Source organism: Callorhinus ursinus, unplaced genomic scaffold (genome assembly GCF_003265705.2).
Source record: "Callorhinus ursinus isolate GAN/ISIS: 27379988/994484 unplaced genomic scaffold, GSC_fseal_2.0 scaffold14, whole genome shotgun sequence".
Lineage (NCBI taxonomy): Eukaryota > Metazoa > Chordata > Mammalia > Carnivora > Otariidae > Callorhinus > Callorhinus ursinus.
Genome location: NW_027397076.1, coordinates 14,739,518 through 14,758,643, shown reverse-complemented (window position 1 = coordinate 14,758,643; position 19,126 = coordinate 14,739,518). Strand labels below are relative to the sequence as shown.

General features: G+C 41.9%; 1 protein-coding gene across 3 annotated transcripts in view; it reads left to right on the top strand.

Moving 5' to 3' along the window:
• The window catches only part of PLXNC1 (plexin C1), a 147,147-nt gene that overhangs the window by 43,983 nt on the left and 84,038 nt on the right, over positions 1 to 19,126 (top strand). For 2 of the 3 annotated variants that reach the window (XM_025881430.2, XM_025881431.2), the window contains exons 5-6: positions 11,301 to 11,415; positions 18,851 to 19,004. In XM_025881430.2, coding sequence (XP_025737215.1) covers positions 11,301 to 11,415; positions 18,851 to 19,004 — 269 coding nt within the window. The remainder of the gene's footprint in view (positions 1 to 11,300; positions 11,416 to 18,850; positions 19,005 to 19,126) is intronic. The other variant, XM_073900505.1, reaches the window with a different exon arrangement.

Here is a 19,126-nt window from a genome sequence, read left to right as displayed (position 1 = left end):
TATTTTTGGGGACCGTTACTCTGCCGATGTCAGGTTGCACAGGTAGTGGAATCTAGCTCGAACTCGCAAGCCAGCGCCTTCACCCCCCACTGTAGGGAAAGGGAAGAGGAACGAGGAAGAGATATCATCCCTCGTGGCAGGGGCAGTAGAGAGAAGAGCCTGATCTAAATGGACCCTTGGTGGATGACTGTCTATGCCTAAGAAAGATGATGGGACTCAGAGCCAACCTGACTTGTAGAAAGACTTCCACCTTGAAAGTGTAAGCATCCATGCTTTCAGTTAACAGGTATCTATCGAGACCCTAGCGTGTGGCTGGCGCTGTTCTAAGCACTAGGATTCTGCAGCAGTGAACAGCACAGCCCTAAATCTTTACCCTCGTGGAGGTCCTTCTAATGGGGTGTTCAATTCCTAAGGCTGCCCTAGCCAATGACCACAACGTCAGTGGCTTACAACAACACAGATGTATTCCCTCACCGTCTGGAGACTAGAGATCCACAACCGAAGGCTCTAGGGGAGAGTGCTCCCTCTCTTCTTCCAGCTTTAGGGGCTCCTGGTCTTTCAGGCTTGTAGCAGCAGAACTGTGAGCCCCGCCTCTCTCATGACGTGGGCTTTTCCCCTTTGTGCCTCCAAATCTCCTTCTCCTTTCTCTTTTCCAGACACCAGGCACTGGATACCTTAAATCCGGGAGGATCTCCTCTTGAGGTCCTTGCATTACATCTGCACAGACCGTCTTTCCAAACAAGGTCACCTTCTGAGGTTCTAGGTGGACATGAATGTTGAGGGAGCATTGTTCAACTCACCACATGGGGGAAGAGGGACCATGTAAGCATAAAGAAAGAAATAGCATGTCAGATGGTGATCAGTGTTCTGAAGAAAAATACAGCAGAGGATGGGGCTAAGGGGTGCTGGCTGGAGGCCCCAGAGGTTGCAGTTTGAACCGGAGTGGTTCCTGAAGGCCTCACAGAGCACGTCTGAGCCAAGACCCGAAGGAGCACATTCAGCTCTGGAGATGTGCCCCTTCGTGGGTTACGGCCAGCCCTAACTGAGTGGCCCAGAAGACAGTTTGAGACAGAAAACGGTTCCCATTCTGCCTTCATTCCTCCTTTCCTCCCAATCCGGGATGTGTCCTTGTGCTTGCAGCCTGGACAGTGATGCTCCTTGATGGTCCAGCGTGGCTTCAGTGACAGTGATCATGGTAATCATGGAATTTGGGGGCGGCCCCATCCTTCTTGGGTGAGGACCCCATTGTGCCGACTAATTGTGTAGAAGCAAGTAGGACAACTATCTGTGGGGAGGAAGCAGTGGGGAGCAAAGAGGAACACACTATTCGGACCTCGGGGCACTCCTGAATTACCCTGGCCGAAGCCCAGCCCATGTACCTGGGTTAGCCAGAATGCTGAAAGGGGTTTGGGGACCTTCTAACAGTGGAGACAGGTTTCGGGTGAACCAAGATCCCCCGGGTTGTTCTGCATCTGTATCCACTGTTAGGAGCTGTGAACAAATCCTACTTCTTTCAAAGCAGAAGGAGGAGAGGGGGCGAAATCATGGAGGGGCAGAGCTCTTGGTACCCCAAGAGCTGGTAGAGGTCGACACAGGAAGAAGGCTCACCTCACTCAGAAGCCAGTTTTGTGAGGTCCTCCGAGCGCAGCATCCAAACTGCTTACCTGCACCATCTTGTTAATTGATGTTCCCTGACTTGGAACAAGTACCATTAGGAACGCCCCTTTTAGTAAATACATGTTTTAATGGAATAGATTTTTTTGAAATGACCTTATCTCAGGCAGCAGGCACTTTCATAAGTATGTATTGATTGGCTTTTAAACATTCCTCAAATGTTTTCACTTGTCTTTGTGACCTAGAAGATGTCCTGTTCCCAGCACCTTCTCCACCTTCAAACACAATGTTCCCATCTTCTTTGGAAGCCTTCCAGGCAGCCTTTCATGTTTTTGCTTTTGTAACATTTTGTAAAGCTTAGGCGCTTATGTTCTGCTGTATAGAGAGGGGACTGTTTCTGATAGGCTAAGCGGGCATTCAGTATTGCTCTCAGGAAGATGGGCCACCTGCTTTCCTGGTGGGGAGATGGAGGCCCAGAGTGGGGAAGGCCTGTGTCCCCAGCTGCACAGGGCATGTGGAGAAGAGCAGCTTTGAATCCAGATCATCTTGACTCAAAAGGCTTCGTTTTCCCATGTTTATTTCCATCTTACATATTTTAAAAACACCTCCCTTAAGTTCTTCAGCTCATGGTTTATGTTTGGAAGCAAAAACCACCAGCTTCAGTAAGCTCATCACCCACAAAAGAACCACATGGGGTGAAGGCTACAAATCCCTTTTGTGTGAGTGTTTCAGTCTGTAAATGTGTTTTATGTGTGCTAAATAACTCTGAGTTTCAAGACAAAGGCTGGTTTTCCACCATGCCAGTTAACAGGCCAGCCCAGTGAACAAAAATCAATGAAACAACTTATGCTGGTATCATGGAGACATAGTCAAGAATTTTAGTCGCTTTGAAATTGAATTCTTAATCCAATTCAGCTAACGCTTGTTGGATACCGGCTGTGGGTCAGGCCCTGAACTAGGCCCTTGGGGAAGAGAGATGAATGAGGCTCTGCCCTGGAGAATCTCACAGGTTACGGTGTGAAGCATACACCAAGCAAATACTGTCCATACACCATGGAAAGTGCTTCTAGCTGGTGCTCAAGGTGTGGGGAGACCCCAGAGAGCCCTTCAGTCTTGGGAGGAAGGCATGTTGTGATCGAGAATCCTCCAAGAAGCCTTGAACTTGGTCTGCCTCCTTACGGAGGAAAGGTACACTGCATGTTGACCCGGCATGTGTGAGCAATGCCCGTGGGCAGTCTGATGCGCCTTATTGCCAGGATCCCTGTCTCGTCACTACCATTTTGTGTGTGTGTAGCTTATGTCACCCCAATTTTTCCCTAAAGTCTGTTTCACTTGCCTGAGTAATAAGTATCACAACAACCACTACTATTTTCTGAGGCATTATTGTAAGCCTCGGTTAAATAGATGCACATTTTGCTAACAACTCCATGAGGTAGAAACCATTAATATCTGCATTTCTGCAGATGGACAGCCTGAGACACAGAGAGAGCACGTGACTTGCCCAATGTCACAGGCTTATAATTGACAGAAGCACTCTTCCCTTTGTTTACTAGCCAGTCTGGTCTTCAGTCAGTTCCTTGCAGAGAACAGAGTTCCAAGCTTTATGTGAACTCAGGGTCCTCGCACATGCTGCCCCTTCTCCCTAGAATGCTGTTCTGGTTATTTTTTGATGTGGCTCGATGGTTTTCATCCTAGAACTCTTGAGCTGAAATGTCACCTTTCTTGACCAATCTAAAGTAATTCCTCCGTGCTACGTTTTTGGTTTTTGCAGAAGACTTACCTTAATTTGAAATTATTTGATATTATTGTTTATTTGGTTTATGTCTGTATGTCTCACTGGAATGTAAGCTTATTAACAGGGGGACTTTAACTGGTTTATACTTTGATATGTCCACAGTGCCTACTATGGTGTTTGGTGTCTGGTGGCACTCAGTAAATATTTGTGGTGTGAATGCCAAATATGACACTAGGTCCTGGGGCTTGCCAAGGTGAATGAGGTGGGTCTTTCCCTTGGGGTAACTGCAGTCTGCTGGGAGAGACAGGCAATCAGCAGCTAATGCGATATGCTGTCTACACCTGGAGCACATGTAAGGTGCCACAGGGACACAGAGGAGGGAGCTACTGCTTTGCCTGGAGCTTGGGCAGACATCATGGAGGAAGTGACATTGAACTCGCCTTAACCAAGGAACACAATTTCACCAAGTATACTGCAGGCCCAAGGGCCCTCTGGGCACCGTGGGAACAGCATATGCTAGGAAGAGCCAGGCATGTTTGCACTGCATGTGTTAATCACATAGACAGACTCATCAATCCACAGTTGCCTAGGGATGAGTTTGTAGAAGAAGGCAGGAGCTAGATCATAGTGCCAGGGTAGAGACATGACCATGGAAACGTGTGGTCTAGGCTTCTGGTCATAAAAGACACATGGGTGGAGGAGTTTGGTGCAGGCAAAAGGGTGCCATTGAAGGTTTTGAAGTGGGAAGTGCTATGAGCAGCTCTGTGCTTGAGAATAGCCTAGATGTCTGTATGGAGGCTGACTGGAGGCACTGGAGGTGGGAAGGCCGGAGCCCAGCTACAAGGTGATGGACGAGAGTACAATGCAGGAGATAACATAGAGGGATGCTTAGAATTAATAGGTCATTATCAACTGAATATGAGAGTTGAGAAAAGAAGCCAAGGAAGGCCCAAAGTTTTCTAATTTGATCCACTATTTGAATTACTGCTCATTAGCCAAGTTCAGGCAGTGTTTCCCAGTGTGCATGACTAGACTGTCTAAAAATGTTGGAAGATGTTGCATCATTCATTCCTGTCTTGGAAAGTTGCAAGGTACGCCAGCATAGTCAAGGCTCTGAGAAGTCCTGCAGCAGAGAAATTAGTTTAATTTTATTTGCCCAGTGTCTCCCAAACCTCTTCGCAACAGAACCCTACTTTAACACTAACACCCCCCTCCCCAAACAACCCAAAGAACACTGTTGTTTTCTGAGAAGTGACTAAAAGCTATATTTTCCTATATGACCCGTGCTCAGGGAGGACCCGTTGACTTTTATCTTGGCATTTATGATGCTGCTCTCCTGGCAAGCCTTTGGAAACTTTTAGGAATTTGGCACAGGAGTAAAGACTGCTGAGGTTCATGCTGTGCCACCTGATCGCTCCGCCTCACAGTTTCCTCATCCTTGCAGTGGAGCCAATAATAATAATGTCTACTTCCTGAAGTGGTTGTGAGGATCAATGAGTTAGTTTTCAGAAAGCCTGAGGAGCAGTGGCTGGCCTGTGGGAAAGGCTCAGTAAGCGTTAGCTTTTGTGCGAGGCCATAGAGACGTGGAAATGTGAGCTACCCTGACTGGTTTTTGTGTCCCAGGCCCTCCACTTGCTAACTCTGTGACCTTGGGAAAGCCATATGGTGCCTTTCTGCACCTCAGTTTCCCCCATCTATAAAGCAGAGACAATGATCATTCTTACTTCATAGGTTTGTTATGAAGAATAAATGAATCTCATCATGTGAAAGAAGGTGGCCCTGGCATGTGAGATGGTTTCATTTAAAAAAAAAAAGTCCTCTAAATTGCCTCTGGAATTAGCATAATTTTATCATGTAGATTGGCTTTTGGCTCCAGTGATGAAGGTCCAATTTTTCAGCTTCCCTAGCATGTTATTTTGATCTGGTATTTTGTCATCCCCCCTTCCTGACCCCAGAGCCCTTGGATTCAGGGTGTAGTTTGCCATAGGGACATCCTGTTCTCTTCTATTCGGTCGAGTTTGGTTTCTTCATCTCTTGGACTGACAATGTCAATAAAAGCACCCCCCTTTCCTAAAAATGTAGGCATTTGCTTGAAATCCCTTAGCAGAAGACCTTGGGATGCTCTTATAGCGAGACATTTCCCCCAGTATGGACACAGCCTCCTGTTCCCCGAGAGAGAGAGGCTGGATTGTTTCCTTGTTAAAAGTTTTCTGATATTATATCAGTATAGAATGTTTGGAATAGGTCACACCAACCCCATGTTCAAGCCAATTACCTGATATTTAGTTATCAGTTTCTTTCAGGGACTATCTGCTCTTGGTGAACAATTAGATTAGGGGATGCTAATGAAATTCGAGCGGCAGGAAGTAGAAGTTATATTTCTGAGTTCAGAGTTTCTATTTCAAGTTTGAGTAAGTGGGCTTTTTGAGGATGGAGGCAGGGAGGATACCTCCTCCCCCCGCACTGCCCCTTCTGGAACCTGCCGGGCGCCTGTGGGTTCTGAATGTGAAGTTTGAGGTCGACTCGATTCCCCTGGGCGCTGCAGGTGGCAGGACAGAGTCCTAGGCTGTCTCCAGAGGAAGGGCCATGACACTGTGTTGTAGATTTTGACCTTCGGAGTGGGTGCCAGGGATCCAGCAGAGATATCAGGTGTAGTAGGTTCCTCAGGGACAGGCAGAAGTCCTCCAGGGGCTTACGTGCTTTTTGCCAACGTTCCTATTAGCAGCTTCCGTTTTAGATCAGCCAGAGTGAGGGTGATAATGTTGGAGTCACTGAAGTTATGGGTTAGTTTACATGTTGATGTGGGATTTCTTCTTCTTTTTTTGATTGGAAGGAGGCCAAATCAGAGAAAAGAGATCACCCTACGGAGGGGCTCCCGGCAAGGAGTCCAGTTGGCCCCATCCGAGCCTGGGGGTCTCTCTGACCTCAGGCCAGGACACTGGGCCCTGCAACACAAGAAAAACTTCCCTCCTAAATTCTGTTAGGATTTTGGATAATTTTTGCACAGTAATAAGCACTGAGTTGCTCTTTAGGCTTCTCAAAAGGGAAAAGTTAACTCAAAGATTGTAAACTTAAGTATTCCAGCATGTTGCTGACTTAGGTGGATAGTCATACCTCAAAACAGTAGGTGAGAAAGGGCTTCCATTGTCCCAGGCTGTCAAATACTAATGACAGAAGAGCTCACTCACGTGCCAAAATTCACTTTTATCCTAGTTTTTCAGTGCTTTAATGTCTGTCACTTATATTTTAAAACTCATATTTACGAACACTACTCTAACTTCGGTGACACTGAATTGTGGGATTGAAGCTTTTTGCTTATTGTAGTATTTATTGCACTACTTAATTCAGTAAATATATAAAAGTGACTTCAATTTATTTTTATATTATTTTACATGTTTTTACGAACAGTCTTGTATGTGAAATTTACCTTGGTAACTGAGATGTCACTCTAAGGACCAATAAAGTCTCACTGAACAAGGAAAAAAAGAGAGAGAGAGAGATCCTGGCCCTAATAGAGTCAGATTCCAAAGTCCCCTAGCCCAGCCCACAGGCATTTTACCTGCCTGGGAACTTCAGTTCCTTTTCAGAGGTGGGTCTCCCTGTTCTTTATGTTGGCATGAAAACAATTAATAATTTAAATCCTGCCCATTAAAAAACCAGAAATAATGTATAAATATAATAGTGTAGTAATAAATTCAAAAGTCGATCCCGCTGGGCACTGTTCCCAGACTACCAGCTGAGCAGAAACACAAATAAGTAAAATAGAAGAAAAAATGCTATATAATGCAAATGGCTGCAATCTCATTGTTTCCTGCTACTCTTTACTGCAAATATATACCGTTGAAGTTACATTACGGATAAATAGGTTTTGTGGGCTAACCTGGAGACCTAATCACTGTTTTTGTAACATTTCTATGGGGAGAAAAGTGTATTCCATATTACAAACAGATGGGTAGCAAGCAAATTGGGGGTTGCATAATAGGTTTGTAAATTGGGAGCCTCCTGGGATTTTAACCTGTAGATGGATGTTTTGTATTCAGGGCTAGTGATAGATGAAAATCAGAGGCCTCTCAGAATCCCCCCTCCCCCTCAAGTCCTTGCTGTCCTTTCAACCTCGAGAGACTGTGTCTCTGGGCTGCTCATCCTGGCCCAGCCCTATCCTCCCCAACCCCTGCTGAGGCCCCAGGAAGCCAGGAGGAACCCTGAATGTCTTTACCCTTTCACACCTTATTAAGTGGGTAGTTAGGGTTCATAGGAGGCCTCGCAGCAGGGTGGCCAAGTGGGTGGCTCTGTAGGCAGACTTCTGTCACTTGTGGCTGTGTGACGTTGGCCTGTTATTGCCCTTCTCTGAGCCTCTGTTTCGTGCCTATAGAATGAGGTGGTTGGGAGGACTGACGGAGGGCCACCTGTAAGCGCGCAGACCAGAGCCTGGGATGGGGCAGTGCTCCCTCCTTGCACGTGCATGCTGAGCTAGTTACTCAGGGATATTTGAGTTTAGCCAGATTTCTGTGAACTCGGGAAGCAAACCTATACTATGAAAATACTTTCTGAACTCCAAACAGCAAACTTGGAAACAAGGGCCTGGAACCTTTCTGTTCAGGAGCTCAAGCCTGGATAGGTTTTGAACATACTTTTTCGTGAGCTGGGGGTGGGGGGGAGGGCGTGGTCCATGTACTTACATAGTTGAGCAGACAACATCAAAGTTGCTTATTGTTTTGAATAGATTAGGCTTTACAGCAGATTTCATAGAAACTAATAAGAACAAGCTTCTTAACTAGTTTTTTTCACTATAGTATTTCCACATACTGTGTTTTTCACCTAAGGAAAATGGTTTTGTTTTCTGTTTTTTTTTTTTTTTTTTAATTTTTGGTTTGGGTTTTGTTTTGCGTTCTTCAGACAGTCTTTTCTTTGCATTTGAGCAGGTTCAATTTCCTGATTTGCAAATAGGCGAGTGCCTACATATTGGCCTTATGGTGTAGGCATGAGATCAGCTGGAAATAAGGACTTGGAAAAAGAAAATAGTGATTAGACATCTTAGGGCTTTTGGGTAGACCCTCAGTAGAGGATGGGGTCGTAGCCGTATCCACAGAGGAAGGGAAGCAAATCTGTCGCTTGCTGTTCTCTCCAGAATGTGCTCATTCTAATCCGAATCCAATTTTCCTCTTGTCTGTGGCCTGAAGAAATTGAAATGAAGCCACTTAGATCAGCCGACCTGAGAGCACCTCACTGAGGATCAGCCTCACCGAGAGTTGTGTTCGACCATGAGATTTTAATTTCATTTGGACAAAGGCTTAAGTGTCTGTGCCACCTGACCATTGATTTTGTGATACATAGGAGTTAGAATGATAGCTTTCGGAAGGGATAATTTCGAAACAACTGCTTTTATTTTACTAAAATGTGGGGGCTATAAGATCTGCTCCCCCTCCTTAGGAAATTTGAATGTGTGGATAACATGCTGTCATGAAGACTTTATAATCTGCAATATTGGAGAAGTAATAAGATGCTGTTGTTGGTTGACCATCTGGTTGTACATTCTTGGTGTCACGGTTTGCTGTTTTATTTTTTTAAATTTATTTTTACTGGTGAGAAGCAAGAAATGGGAGTTTAGAAATTTCAGAGGTGTTTTAGAAGCAAGAAATTTATGTTTAGTTGCTTAACATGGTTAGATTTTGTTTCTACCTTGTACAAAATAGGAAGTAAAAGGTTCGCTATATAGGTTTTCTTTTTTTTTTCCCTAAAAGATAAACTGAAAACTTCTAATCGGCTCCCTCTCTGGCCCCAGATTTGAACTTTTAGCTTACATTAAAAACAGTCTCTTTATCATAAGTAGGAATTAAACATACATTAGAAGAAAACTTTAGAAAGAAAAATCACCCACAGAAAGGACCTATAGAGATTTCATATTTCATCCATCCATTCAAAAATATTTATTGAAACCCTAGTATTTGCATATCATGCTGCCAGACACTGAGGGATTTGCTGAAGAAATCTTAAAGACATTCTCCCTTCCTTTGAGGAGCTTAGAGCTTCCTTGGGTGGGGGAGAAATGACACCGACATATGAAACACTTAAGTTGTAATTCAACACAGCATATGATTAAATACCAAAATGTGTGGTTCCGACAAGAAATGCTATAGGAGTTCAGCAAAGGGGGTGATAACTCAGTGGCACTACTGTGTTCTGCCTGCAAATTGGCAAATTGCAGCAGTATTTGTGTGAAGTATTTTACACTTGTTTTTTTGGCAGCCTTAGGCCTTGACTTCCAGGCAGCATTAAGAGCCCACGACAATATTTGTACTCCATTCGCTCTAGAACTGGCTTTGTTGTTGTTTTTTGTTTTGTTTTTCAAACAGACAGAGGGAGCATCTTATTCAAACCAGAGTGCCCGAGAGAGGCCGGTAGTTTTGACAGTCGTAATCTCTTTCAAATCCAGAATAAGGAACCAACTTCGTCATCCTGTTTTTCAATCCAGCCACACTCGTCCCTCTGTGGCCGACTCTCCCTGACACCGACAGGCGGTTTAATTTGAACTTAATGTCCGTGATGGATGAGCTAGCCATAAAGGGTCAGATGAATTGATGGCTTTGGAAAACTGCAGATGAAAATCCCCACGGTCAGGACGTTGGAAAAGGAGCCCACACAGATGTAGGGGAGTTTGGACACAGATATGCTCCTAGCAAACAGGGTTCCCCAGCACTTGCTCAAAGCACTGTGCCCGAGGATGATGTTTAATGAAACTCACCAGCTTCCTGTTCTATTTTGGTCATATTCAAATTAGCACAGAGCTCAAAAACGAAGCCATGGGGCCTACATTCTTATAAATTGAAAAAAGGAGAGAAGAGGAAGAAGAGGAAGTAAAAATGTTTGTGAAGTCAGATACTCTTTCGGGGCCCACATCCCGCCCCACTCTGACCCTTTGAGGGACTCCCCACAGATGCATGCCTTTATCACTTCATTGCTTTTCAATCTTGTGATTAATGAATTTTCCACTTCTTTTCAAACTTACTGTCACTGGTTCTCTTCTACCCCTCCATTTTAACCTCAGGCCTTGAGGAGGCATAGGTAACAGATGTTTTGGTCTCCTTGATATCATCCAGTGGAATGTTTGTGGAGTTCAACACCTTTGAGAATACCATGGCCCTTGCTGTTCATTCTTTTTGTCGGGTTGCTGGCCCTTCCGGTGAGGCAGGAGTTCCCAAGTTAGCGTGACCTAGAGTGGCCAAGACATCCAGCAGAGGAGCGCTCTCCTCCTTTAGCTCCTGGTCATGTTTACTAGAGGAATTGGCCCCGGCCACAGCTTAAGATTTATTTGGGACATCTTCTGCACTGACAGACTTGGGAAAGTGGCCCTGGAAAGTGTTGCACCCATATCTTTTGATATAATTGGGTGTCTGTCTAAATAAATGTTATGTAGCAGATGGTTATGGAATGGCTTATCACATTCTTGGGAAGACTCTGCCCTTGAAATATTTATATTTAATTATCAGACTACAAAGCACAAGACAGCTTTATTTTTTTCTTAATAACAAATAGATTTCCACAGTAGGTTGATATTCTGGGGATGAACCACAAACCTAAAACCTATATAATATGTAAACCCTTTCTTGGGCTGTCCTTTGCACCAGGTTTTTCTCAAAGGGAGCCCTTTAATTTTAGAATCCACTAGAGGATGTGCTTTGGGTGTATTTGGCAACGTCATCCTGAGAGAGGCCGCGGGAGCCGAAGTTCAGCGTGTTGTCTACATTTGTTTTCTGCTCGTAGACATGATGGAAAAAACGCTCTGCTGTTGTCCTATTGCTTTTCATGGTTTTAGCATCACGTTCCCATTCTCGCTCAAAATCAATAATCCTCTGCCCAAAGCCTGGCATTCTGTACTGAAGCCAAGGATGAGAAGTTTTAACTAATGCATGTGTGGGGTGGCTGTTTTGTTGCCTTTTCCTTTTTTTGATAGGTGTACTTTTAAAGAAGATTGTTTACATCCAGAGAACTTTGAAAACTGGCTGGATATTTCATCAGGAGCAAAAAAGTGCCCTCAAATTAACCTATTTCGAAGCAGTAAAGATAAGGTAAGAGGAAAGATTTTAATTTGTCTCTACTGTCTCATTTTGCACAACTGATGCTAACTTCCTTCTGTGTGTGAAGTATCTACTAGCATTAAAGAAGCTTAGGAGAGTCCATTCATTTAGTTACTAATATTGAGTGCCTGGCAGATGCCATACACTCTGCGAGATGCTAAGGAAATAGAGAACAAGACATACGGCGAGCCTGCCCTCATGGAGTTTGTCATCTTGTAGACCTCGTTCATTGAATTTAAAGAAAAAAATGGACTATTAATGTAGTTAGAAAAAGGTACTGGTAAAAAAGGAAGAAAAAAGTTCAGACTCATGGTCAACAAGATTCCTTAAATGTGACTTAAGTGTAGAATTTTATTTTAGGGTCCTTTCCCTAATTTGTGCAGGCTTCTCCTGATAACTATCTTACATACATGGCTTTAAGCAGTACTGGGAGAGAGGGTGAGAAACCACTACAGGCAGTGATTATCGTGAGTGGGGTTCCTTGGCAAGCCAGGGGGCTCTTGTTATGGCCGTACCACCATTGGTAGCTCTTCAGCCCTATCACTGGATGAGAGAGAGGACACAATGAGCAGCATATGATTGGAGCATCTTCTGATTCACACACCATCCTTACCCTATGGGAATATGGAATTCCTGCCTTGTAATCTCAGTGGTGCTGTAAGGAGACATTTTCTCCCTAATTATAGTTCTTGTATTATGAATAATTGTACAGAATCCCCATCAGCAGCCAGTTGACCTGTCTGTCGAGCTCACTCTGTTTTATCTGAATGCCACATTAACAAGGAAATGGGCCACTTTCTCTTTTCCTGTACACTTTACCATTTCAAATAGCAAGAACCATACCACTTAAGATGATTTAACATTTAATAAAGAGAGCCAGAGCATTTAATGAGTGATAAATAATAAAAGAATAAAGCTTTCAAGTCATAACTGATCAGAACTTAAGGATTTAAAGTTATTTGGCTATTGTCACTTTCTATTGTCTTCTGGCAGGTTGGGGGGGAGCGGTGAAGAAAGAGCTTTCAAAGCCTTCATCCAAACCTCCACCAGCCCTGAGTCAGAGTGAAAAAAATGTGTGAAGAAGATGCTTAGGTATCTCAGCATAGGTGTGGTCAAAATTTTCTCTTATCAGTCTGAAAAATAGCTAACTCTGGTGCTGATAGAGAATGATAAAAAAGAAATACCAAGATGTTTGAATATACCCCGGACTCTTGATAAATGGTTAAGATTATCCAAGATTTTTGTTTTAATCATTTTGAAAATTTTAAGGGTGATACTTCAGCTAAATGTAGTAAGAGAAAGTAACTTGTTGATTATATAAAAGATGCTGCCTACACAATCTGCTTACCAATCTTTGGGTTCACTGGTATAAATTAATCACCATTTCTATCTAGTTTGGAACGTTGCAAAAAATATTTACCACCCAAATAACCACTAGTGCTTTCTTCTCTACCCCGAGTCCCACTGTGGTTTACCCAAATCCCTGTAGAACCTTCCCACACAACGATTACCTCGCTCTCCAACTTACCATCACTCTCAAGGTAAAGGAGATAAGAATTTAGTAATCTTTGAAACCAACTTTCGACTGATTATTTTAATAACGTTGATAAAACATGTCATGCCATCTCTTAGTCATATTGTTTCAAAATATTTCCTACTTTTATGGTCATCTGTGACTTACCTGAAAGTTCCAGATCTTTGTTGATTTAAATAATACCTGACCCTGACCTACAGAGATGGTAGTCTATAGCTCGGGTCCAAGAGTGTTGGCTACCTGCCCGTCACATGCCTAGTAACATTCTAGTAACTTTCTGAGTACAGAAAGACCCTGATATAATGCAGAGCCTCTGCTTCCAAGAAGCATCATCTCTTTACACAAAACAATTAGAAGATTGTATATCCTCATCCTCATTACAGAATCGGCATTAACAAGAAATAATTGGAGCAATTCCAGTTGGCTTGGAGGGATTTCGTGAGGTTTTGTTGAGCAAAAACAGCAAGATGCAGAAAAGTATGTGTGGCATGATCTTATATTGATCGAAAACTCAATATATGCTATTGATATATATAGCATATATGATATGCTATTGATATAGCATGATCTACTGTATATGTTTATGTCTCTCTATAATTATTTGCGCATGAAGAAGAATATGAAAGAATTCTTACTAGGTTGTGAACATGGGCTCTCCTGCTGGTGTGTCTGATGATGTGGTGAGAGGGAGGGCTGAGACAAGTAGGAAAAAAAAAAGAAGAAAAATGAAATTCTCACATACACAAACACACAAAAAAGGATGTGTGACATCCTGTTTTTGCATTATGCCAAAGTGTTTGTATACTTATAAAGACATTGTAACAATCAGTGAAAATGGCTAATACTGATAAAAACAGAAAAGACAGAGAAATAGAAGTATTTCCTACAAACAGCAGGACTCTTAAGGCAGAGACACTAGAAACATTTTTTTACAAATCAGAATGAAAACAAGGAATTCCACCATCACTGAGACAAACCAGCATTGTTTTTAAACTTGTGTCTAGTGCCGTAATACAAGAGACAAGTAATATAAATAACTATGGGAAAGGAATAGATTAAAAAATGTCACTATTTGCTCATCTTAAGTGGTTGTGTATCTTCCAAATCTAAATATATTAGCTTTTAAAACTATTCAAATTAGAAGTAAAAGTGCTAAATGTTCAATAAACATTCAAATATCAGTAACGTTAGGTGAGGTAAAGGAGTTAAGCTCAATTAATAAAAGATCCCATTCATTAAAAACAACCAAAACACTCAGGCATAAACTTAGAGGATGAGGTGTATACCCTCTATTTTAAAATCACTTTTACTAGAAGATACCTTTGAAGACAGCTACCACAAATAGTAATTTGGGCTATGCAATAGCTTGCTTTAAGCAATTCTTTCTAACAGTAACTAGTGGGGCAGTGGTCTATTGAGGCTGTTTATAACTCATGATAGGGAAACCTTACCAATTAAAAACATAAGCATAAATAAAAATAAAAACACACAAAGTATTTTCTTGGAAGATAGGAAAAACATCTTGAATATATCCAGACACATACTACATTTCTGGGCAGGAAGATACCATAAAAATGTCATTTCTTCCTCAACCTATTTTCTAGATTGCATGTCATCCCAGTGAAGATTTGAATAGACTTTTTCTTAAAAGTAATTTAAGATCAGCTGGAATAATATGAACTGGTCAAGGATATCCGAAATGTGTTTTGAAAAAACAAATGTATTTAAGCTAGACCATTCCCATATGATTATGAACTTGTAGATAGTGACAATAACTCAACCCATGATTCTGTTTAAAAGTAAGAATGTAGATCATGGGAATAGGCTAGAAACCTCAGAAATAAATGTAAAAATTGTAAAGATCAGATATCATAAAATAAGAGGAAACAAAAGAATTATTTCATAAAAGGTGCTGAGATAACAGACTTACAATATGGAAACAACTTAATTCACATTTTACATTAAATATAAAAATTTAAGCTAATTAAGAAGTAATAAAAAGCTAACATGTAAAAACAGAAAATAGAAATAGGTACCAGATAATTGGAAATATAATTTTCTTAGCTCTGAAGCAATGTAGTGTGTAATAACAAAGGAAAAATATTCATATACTTGACATTTAAAAATATACAACAAAAAAGATAACTACAGCACAATTGAGGGAAAACATTTGCAACAGGCAAGATATTCATCGCAAGATATTAAAACCAGGAGAAATTAAAAAGAAAAATACCAGGACACCAAAGAGTGGGCAAAAGCGTACATTCTCACAAGAGGAGGTTTAGAGAGTTAGACATAGTTAGCGGAATATGTTCACGTCACTAATTATCTAATAAATCCAAATTAAAGTGATAAGATATGCTAACACCTGGCATTGGCAATGCCAATTAGCACAGCCTTTGTGGAGAGCAATTTGGTGTTCTGTTTCATAAGTCATAAGTATATTCATTCTATTTGAAACACTAATTCCAGGCTTTGAATTCTGAAGAAGTAACTTGAAAGAAGCAAAACTGTAAGCATGTGGATGCCGTTGCAGTAGCTCTGTAGACTGAGAAACCTAGAAATAAAGAAACTGGCAATAAGCAGAATGGTTAAGTAAAATAGGGTCTGCTACCTGCTAGAATGTTATGCAGCAAGCTCTCTGGTGCGGTGGACATAACTAGCTGATTGACACTCAAACTTTCTATCTCATCTGATTCTTTGTGTCTTCATTCCCTCTCTATCCAGCTTAGCTGGAGAAGGAACTATATTCTTAGTTGGAGAACCTCGTAAGGATTCCCAAGTTGGGTTTATTAAGCCAAGGCGTCAGGTTTTATCTATACTTGCCTGGAACCCACACCCACACAAAAATACCTTCAGCTCCCTGGCTACCCTCTCCTTCCACTGCACCTGAAAAAACTTGCTATTTTCAGATCAACTCCAACCTGGCTTCTGCCCCAGGGTTCCCCTGTAACTGTTCTTGCTGAGGTCACTAGCGAACTCCTTGTAGGCATCCAGCAGACACTGTAAGTCCTCCTCTTACTTGGTCTGTTGGCTGTGTTCTTGAAACCCCCTCTCCCGTCGCCCTCCCTCCCTTGGCACACCCTGCCCATGCTTACTTCCTTCTCTCTGGTCATGCCTCAGCCTCCCTTGCTGGCTTCATCTCTCCCTGACTCTAAATACTGGAGTTGTTTTAGACCCAGTTTGGGCTCTTCTTGTCTTTAGCTCTCTACTTTGTCTATAGACCATTTTATCCACTCCCTTGTCTTTATATCTCATCTCTGTGTTCATGTCTCCTTTATCTCTAGCCCAGATTGCTCCTCTGAGTTCCAGGCCCATATCTAACTTGACCTATCTCTTGATTATTACACAAGTATCTTGAACTAAACACAACCAAAATTGAAATCTTGCATTTTTCCACCCAAAGTCTACCTCTCCCTCTGTGTGTCATATTTCAGTAGACGGTACTTCCATCCATCCGTTTTTCTTACCAAAATTCTCCATATCCACATGCCCTACCTCCGGTCCCACCCCATGCTACTTCCAAAGGGTATCCTGAATCTGTGAGTTCTTTCCGTCTCTACTGTACCATCCCAGTCTAGGCTTCTATCCCCTCTTGACGATCTCTTCATACTGTATGGCCTCCAGTTCCCAAAAGGTGACATCCCCACGTTTCTGCTAGACTATAAGCTCTTTGAGGGCAGGGACCGTAGCTATTTGGTTCACGAAAGCATTTAACACCTTGCACAGCACTCGGCACATGTTAAGAGCTTGATAAATAGGGAACAAATAAAGGCAACGATTACAGTTATGTAAAAGCTATGTCAGAACTGGAAGGAAATGTGGAAAATTTAAAACTGGTGAAAAAAGGATTTCAAAAAAAAATTCTGATTCTGTTGTTGTATTGTTTGAGTAATGAAATAAATTTAAGACCTGTATGTACACAGGATAATATGTGATCATGTGCTGAGATGTGTGTGCAGTTATAAATGCTGGGTCAAAGGCGGCAGCGTGAATGAGAGCTCAGCCATTTGTTGGAGGGGAGCTAGTGAGAGCAGTTTGGGCTTCGTTGCTATGCTCAAGCCTGCTACAGATGGTTGGACTTCAGTCCAGTTAAAGCTGGATTATAAGAACTTGCCTTCTCTGGCAAGATTTATTGGCTGAGAAACAGAATGTTTTGGAAATGGAAAGATGGAACTGACCCCAGGACTAGATTAGACATATCGAGCTGATTTGAGGACGAGAGACAACAGAGTTTGAGGCTGGCCATTGGAAAAGTCTGGGTTAAAGCCAGACGTATAACAGAAGATGGACACCTCCCAGGTTGTCTGGGGCTATAGTTCTTCATCATAGTTGGCAGGTTACCACTTCCTCTGCTCCCATCTTCCTAATGCTTAGCCCACCTTCCCACCAGATACCCTTCATGCACCTGCTGCCGAAGGGGTCCACCATTGGCATCTTAATTCCTTTAATTTCCTTTTTTTCTAACCTTCATTTTCTTTTTTCTTTTTTTAACTGAAATACAACCACATCGAACATTGTGTAAGTTTAAGATGTACAACGGGTTGGTTTGATACATTGATATATTGTCATATGATTACCACCGTAGCATTAGCTAACACCTTTATCCCATCACATTGCATTTCCTTTTTTGTGGTGGGATAATTTTCCTCTTTCAACATGAGAACTGGCTGCCTTGTTTCTTTAGATAATTCATTTGGGAAAAAGTTGCTTTAGGGGAAATTTCAAGATTTTCTCTTTGTGTCCATTTGTGTACACACACATACACACAGCCTCTCACTCCAAAACTCTGATCGTATGTTTGCCCACAAACAAAACCTTAATTTTAAGAAGACTTCATAGGTCACCTTCTTTAAAACTATAATCTAACAACAATACCATTAAGAAATAAAGAAATGAAAAATGTATCTTAGCACCTGGGAAATCAAGGTACATCTTCTTAAATAAACCCCAGCCCAAACAGAAACAAATGAAAAAAAATCATGTGTTTGGATGGGAATACTTAATATCACAAATATATAAGATCTCCTAAAACTAATGCATCTATTTAATACAATTCCAATTAAACTCAGTCTCCTCGCCCCCTTTGGGTAAGATAGTCTTAAAATTTATATGGAAGAGCAATGTCTAGGAGATGCTAAGAAAATTATGAAAATAAAGATAAATAGAGTTTGTCTTTTCGGATGTTAAATATATTTAAAATCACAGTAGTAAAAGCTTGACATAGGAATAGAAGTAAATCAATAGATAATTGGAACAGAGCGGAATTCAGACATAGATTCCAGATACATGGTAACTTAATATATGACAAAAGCGGTATTTCAGTTCAGTGGGAAAAGGAAGGTAGTTTTTAAGTAAATGGTTGTGACATAGCTGATTAGTCATCCAGATAAAAATAAAGTTGGACCCTTATACATAAAAATAAATTCCAGATAGATTACAGATAGAAGTTTAAAAAAACAAAACAAAGATCACAATTTTGTATTTGTCTATAAGCTAAAGTTTGGGAACAACTTTATAACCAACGCAAAAACATGACGACATAAAAACACATTGTGTGGGGTAAAAGATACCACACATGCAAGTTGTAAGACAAACAGATTAGGAGAAAATGTGTGTCAGAAATATGACAGATAAGGATTAATATCTATACAGAGCGCTCTTAAAAACTGATAAGGAAAATACAGAGCAGAAAAATGGTCCAAGAATATGAATATGTGATTCACAAAAGGGCGAATCAAATAGTCAAAACGTCTCTTTCTTTACATCAGCAGTCTGAGAAGTTCTCCTTCTCTGGCATGTCAAAGGGTGAGTTCACTTAAGGCTCGAGGATGGATGGAGAGGGTACCAAAACAATGACATGGTTCCTGAATCTTCTTCTTCCCCACACAGACTACAGTCACTGTGGTGGGAAGCTTCCCTCCCAAACGCTCGGAGTGGGAGTGTGTGGTGAAGAACCTGGACACAGGCAGGCAGCTCTGCAGGGGTAAAAGTCCGCCAGGCAAGACCTGCACGTGCAGCATCCCCACCAGAGCAACCTACAAAGGTAGGCAGACTCTTTGCTAGTTTTTTGTTTGAAAGTGAAGAAGGCAGGAGAGCCTTCTGAGTTCCAGATGGCCCAGGAAGCGAGTTGAATGTAAGGGAGTCTGTATAGTCCCACCCTATAGA